This window comes from Saccostrea cucullata, unplaced genomic scaffold (genome assembly GCF_032062105.1).
Source record: "Saccostrea cucullata isolate Sc308-1 unplaced genomic scaffold, CSIRO_AGI_Scuc_v1 ctg4495, whole genome shotgun sequence".
Classification (NCBI taxonomy): Eukaryota; Metazoa; Mollusca; class Bivalvia; order Ostreida; family Ostreidae; genus Saccostrea; species Saccostrea cuccullata.
This window is the reverse complement of record NW_026931308.1, coordinates 26,616-32,615: the sequence shown is the minus strand read 5'-3', so window position 1 is coordinate 32,615 and position 6,000 is coordinate 26,616. Positions and strand designations below refer to the sequence as shown.

The 6,000-nt window shown below is 35.0% G+C and overlaps 1 protein-coding gene across 1 annotated transcript in view; it reads right to left on the bottom strand.

Annotated features, from left to right (window-relative positions):
- Positions 1 to 2,455: 2,455 nt before the first annotated feature.
- LOC134232146 (blastula protease 10-like) overlaps positions 2,456 to 6,000 on the bottom strand; it is a gene marked incomplete at its 3' end in the record, with an annotated part of 28,970 nt that continues 25,425 nt past the window's right edge. The window contains exons 5-12 of the mRNA XM_062714091.1: positions 5,781 to 5,898; positions 5,583 to 5,649; positions 5,089 to 5,292; positions 4,794 to 4,920; positions 3,365 to 3,535; positions 2,998 to 3,108; positions 2,600 to 2,725; positions 2,456 to 2,491 (exon numbers count right to left, since the gene is read on the bottom strand). Coding sequence (XP_062570075.1) covers positions 2,456 to 2,491; positions 2,600 to 2,725; positions 2,998 to 3,108; positions 3,365 to 3,535; positions 4,794 to 4,920; positions 5,089 to 5,292; positions 5,583 to 5,649; positions 5,781 to 5,898 — 960 coding nt within the window. The remainder of the gene's footprint in view (positions 2,492 to 2,599; positions 2,726 to 2,997; positions 3,109 to 3,364; positions 3,536 to 4,793; positions 4,921 to 5,088; positions 5,293 to 5,582; positions 5,650 to 5,780; positions 5,899 to 6,000) is intronic.

The following is a 6,000-nucleotide window of genomic DNA, read 5'->3' as shown; positions in this document are numbered from 1 at the left end:
TATAAACGACCGTGTGTACAGTCATGTATATCTGTTTATATGCGTGGATTATAAAACGGCTAAAAATATGCGTTTATGTAGGGTGGTGTATTTTTCTTAGTAAAGTTCTTTTCTTTGTCTTAAAGTTATGCTCCACTATCTCATTGTTTGTTAACCATGCATTATTCGTCAAAAAAGTAAAATCAGATGAATACACTCTATACTTTTGACCACACACAGAGTTATTTTGACCGAAGTTCCAATATACAAATAAAAACTATAACCGAAATTATAACTTGCTTCATTTGTAAGGAAAAATATATATTCACCATCCTGTTGTAAAACAAAAAAAAAGATTGATTCCAGAATACCGACAATAATATATTTGGACTTTTAAAAGTGTGAATAATATGAAAACGTAGTTGTCACTTAGTTGTCCTGGCATGCTTCAAAAGTATGTGCACACATATGCTTACTAAGTATCAGAAGTGCTTGTAGACCAAACAACTTCCCCACCCCACCCCTAATATACATACCGGGTCACAAAATATTCATATTTGTCTTCTTTCATAAATTAACCGTCTAGTACATATTTACAATGTATTTCATAGGAAAAATCCAAAAAGTACATAGAATTCACTTTTTAATTAAAAAAAAAAATCATGCCCGAAGTATCTTAAATCACCTCTGACAGGTGATAACTGCAGGTATTAATTTTGTATGTTGTAAACTGTAAATGTTATAAATGAAAGAAAGCCAAAAAAAAAATATCTTTGGACCCGGATTTATACATGTATATATTCCAAGGGTTGGGGAAGGAGGCGGGGACATAGGTCCTATGATGGCATGTTAATATGGAATATCTTAAATTATGTCAAAAGCTCAATTCACTAATCTTCCATTTTGCGCCGACCCCCCCCCCACCCCGAAAGTTGGAGATATTAATTTCGGTCTGCCCGTTCTTCTTAAAAGTCTGTCCGTCTGTTACACTTTTGTTTCGAGCAATATCTCGAGAAGCCTTTGAGCTTTTTACAATGAAATTAAAAAATAGCTTTGGGTCTGGGATGTTAAGGGGGGGGGGGGGGTTCCAGTCCACTAGCACCCGTAAGAATTAAATGAAGATTTTTATAATGCATGTTTGTAAGAAGAAGCTTTATCAACCGACAAATTACGAACGGGCATCCCCCTGGATTTATGATATGGCTATAATATCTGTGTATTAAAGCCATATTAATTTTATTTTTCGCAGCATATAGTATTCTGAACAAGAATTTCTTTAAAGTTTTTGGGTTTTTGCAATTCAATTTTTGACCATAACTCCTTATTGTCCCGACCGCCATTCGCAAAGCCTCCCCTCTTCGACCCCTACTAGATCCACACATACTTTTATTTTTTATTTCATGCCACAGAATGCAGAATTACATTTTTTAAATTTTCCTTTCATTTCCCTTCTAGAACCTCTTTGCTCGTTTAAATGTCGTAGCGACTACGACAAGACGTGGATTTGAGGTATCTTGCGGGGATTTTTTCTATCGAAATCCCAATAAAATTGAAGAAATAAATAATCCAACCGTGAAAACAATAGACTTCAATGACTGATCCTCGTTTTTGGTTACTTTCGTTCGTAAGATGTCGGTGTTTCTCTATAAAGCGTTAGATTTCTTTTATAGAAGACTCCAACCGATGAAGGCGGGGAACATAATGAGCATGGTGGTGGATCCAACATTTGACGCTTTGCTCCCTTAAATTAAGAAAAATGATTAGCATATTATAAAATACAAACAACAATCACCGGATGTCACAAGTAAATTAAAATGTTAATGTAATATATATCGTAAAACCACTGATTTTAAGTGTCAATTAGTTTATATCTTAAAAATCTCTAATTAAAACCGTAATTCCAGAATTTACATGTAATTAAGAAAGATTACTAAATAATGTGCACTGGAGATATTTCACAAATCTTCTTCTTCTCTTCTTCTTGTTCTTTAATTTGCCTGGCTGAAAGTTGGGTATTATCGCACATCTTCTTCTCGTAAAACCATTTATACACAGATCAAGACGGTCATTACTTTTTACCGTGTGCTTTTTTAGTAATGATTAAAATAGAATAAACCAAGCTGTGATTACAGCATTGCTCTATTTTTTATAAATTTTATAAGATTTGAAAATTAATACAGTTTTATAAGATTTATGATTTACTCTATTAATAAATTATACATGATACGATTTTGTGGTATAATACAACTATCATGATACAAATCTTACCGTGTATACTGTTTTTGGAACTTGAGTCCAATCCTTTTGACATATTTTCAATACAGTATGGTGAGAATTAATTTTTAAATTCATAGTTCATGGGAAAGCCTCCTCTTTTATCATTCTCATAGAAGAAAATTCTTAAAATATATCATGTTGTACAAAATGTTAAAAAGGGGGCTTTTGAATTAGAAAACTCTAGTGAAGTATAACTTACTTAGAGGTGTTCCATCGGCTCTGAGCAACTCTCCAGCTGCAAAAAAAAAAGAAGTTTTCCACAAAGCAGAATATATTTGTTATATTGTTAAAAGTTGATAAACTCGTGAAAATTGGAAATGTCCTTTCCCATTAGTTGACATACCTCTGCAGAAATTACAAGAGGCTGCACAATTTGACTCCATGTAACTCCTGACGAACTGCAGCTGGCAGAAGCCTCGATCTCTGAGCAGACCACACGACTGTCCAATGTCCTCGCAGCGCTTCTGTGCTGAAATATTTAATAAACATGGCGATCATCACAAGAAATTTCTTTTAAAAACGGAATCTTCTTTCTAAAATTAGATAAGCTAAATCCCATCAACTGCTTTAAATCAAAGAACTGCCACTACCAACAACTTTACGTCCTAGTTCTACTGATTTCACTGATTTTAGTTTTTATGTTCAATATTATTTTGCCTTAGCTTTTATCCCATTATCATCTCGATTACAATAGAATGTTTTTGTTTATTTTCCCGAGCCGTTTGTTCGACTGATACTCACCATTACATAAGTTGCACGCTGCTTTACAGTACATCTCCACGAACCGACTCCTATTACAATATCCCTGCTCGGCCCAATAGTCACAGAATCGGTTCATATCCTCACAGGCTCCTAAAGAAAGTTTTTACACCAAAGAGATCAGTAAAACAAAACCCAAACAAAGCAATAAAACAAAACACCAAACAAATCAACAAAACAAAACACCAACCAAATCTATTAGGAAGCCAAACAGCTTTTGGGGAGATAATGTCTTTCAATAGTACTAGTGTTAATTAAACTTTTATGGTAACCCAGTCTATGGGTCACATCAAAACTGCCAATTTCTCTGAAGCAACAAGAACAGATATAATCTGGGGGTGGTGGATACCTTCTGTGGGGGTGGTGGTTCTAATCGTGGAGGAGGAGACGGAGGTGGTGGTCACCAGGGTGGTGCCAGAACAGTTCTGGACCGGGTTGTTTGGGTTGTTGGTGGGACATTTACAGGAACAGTCCTTGCCGACGAAACCTTCTCCCGGACAACTCATTGCGGGACAGTTCTCTGAGGAGAGAAAATCAATTACATGTATATTTATGTAAAGGAGAAAGGCCTCAAACTGTCCATCCTGTGAGAGAAAGAACTAATCGAGGACCGTAGGCCCGAGATTAGTTCTTTATCTCACAGATTGGACTGTTTGAGGCCTTCTGCTACATAAAACATGATTCTCTTTGTTCTAAGAATTTAAAAAAAAATGTGAAAAAACAGGTAGCACACATACAATTAATTCAATGTTTACAGAATGGACAGTTATAGGTAAGCTTGGGGTGCACAACAATTTGTTGAATAGCCCTTATGTATTCAGATTAAAGTAACAAAAGGTCTTTGTCTAAAGAATGGACAGTTACAGGTGGATTTTGGGGGATGGTAGTATTTATATAAGAATGCAACTCCTCAAAATCGGTTTATATTTTGCGTTGTAAAGAAAAACATGTTTCCCTTTTATGGAGATCCGGTATATATGACAGAATCGAAATCGAATTGAAACAAAAATATGCACAAAACCAGTGATATTTTGACCTGGAAACAGAGAATAGGAAGCGTAAAAGAAAATATTATCTCCTTAAAACTTCGATGACAAATACAGATATTTCGAATTCCAACCGCGGAATTTTTTTTCAATTTTAAATCAGTTTTTGGGGAGATATAATAATTGCAGCAGTGTATTTGTGAAATGCAAATTGTGTTCCGAGTGTTGGATAGCCATGAACCAAACTTCGACTTGAAAAATGTATTTTAAATCAGATCTGGAAATGTTTTAATTTTAATTATTTTCTACGGAAATATTCACTGCGGCAGTATAGTTTTCATGGTGCAAACTGTTTTTGGCTGATGGATTTAATTCTAGCCTACTTCAAGCTTAAAATGGATTCTTCTCGAGGGAATGGTGCTTCTAAAATGTGAAATTGTGTCATTTAATTCAAGTTTTGTTAAAAATCAAACAGATCCGATGCAGACCCTGTGTTCCGGATTAACTTAAATCTCCAAGTTCATTTTGTTATATGCATGAACATTAAATCATGTTTAAATGTATTTGTTTTGTTTCCTTTTTGTGCACATGCCAAGGTTTACCTGTAACTCTCCATTCTGTTTGTTTTAACTTTCTATTCTTTTTGAAAAAACTGGATTGTTAGGGGAGTTAGCTCAACATTATGCTAGAGAATGGACAACACAAACAAAAGGTTTACGTCGCAATCATGTTTTAACAGGAATTAAAAGAGACAGTTTCAAGGGTGACCTTCTGGTTGATGTAGGGTCATACCGGCACAGTTATACATAATGTTGGCAAGCTTGATGTCGTTGAAGCTGAGTCCAGGTGCTCTACCAATAATATTTTGGAAACGGGAGTCTATTGTTTGCACTGTTATTTGACCGTTAGTTGAAAAATCCTGAAATTTGCAGAAACAAATTTTGATAAACATATTTTACTAATCTATTATTCAAATGAAAAAATGGAGCTTATTTCATTTTCGTAAAAGGGATCCTATACCGGTATTTGTATAGGGCAAATATTTTTAGCATCAGTAGAAGTATATAGTTTTTGCAAAAAAAATTACCCTGGCTCCGTAGTGCATCACGCTTCTGTAATCGTAAGGTACTTCGAAATTATTGACTCGGCTCATGGGAAGCCTATTAAAATTGAAGAGAACCGGCTTGGGTATACTTTCCGTGCGTATCCGGACAAACCCGTCCCTGTCCGGTCTGGATTGTTCGTGTTGGAATCCAACAGCGTGTCCCATTTCGTGGACTACAATTCTCCTCTGAAACATCGAGGTTATCAGTTTATTTATGTCTTAATCTTCGTTTCTGTGCTACTGCAGAAAACAAATAGTAGGTATGGAAAGATCATGAAGGTCTAGTTTAACACACTGCGAGCATTGCACTTTTTAGATCAAAATAAAATACTCTAGTAATGTTTACGGACAGTTAATCAGTTACTTTTTTTTATTGTTTGATAAAATAATGTACATTCTGTATTGCAGAAGTTGTGGTTTAAGAAAAAAATATTTGAAAGAAGAATATGTTTTTATGAAGTGTGAAATTGTCTTACTATACGACATCCCCTGGCCAAGCTGATCGGCTGAACATTCCCTATTGTTCCAACAAAAGATGAACACCTAAAACAAATCCAGACTTTTATCAATACTAATAATAATGTCAACATGTTTTCCCTAAAAAATATTATGTAATTTGTAAATAGTTAATTTTATGAGCTACATCAAAAAAAGAGATATACATGCACACTCACCCTTGTCCATTCTGGAACCTGACGGCGCGGGCTTCGCCTCTCCTTGGTTGGAACACGACACAAGTGTCTCGGTTCCAGTCGATGATAGCTAGGTTAATCTGATTCAGATCGGTCATAGCTGTAAGTAGAAGTCAATTGCAAAACTGCTTCAACGATCGTCATGTTGTATTTATTATATGATTCAAAAAAGAAGTTACAAATATTTTGTAACATAATTTTT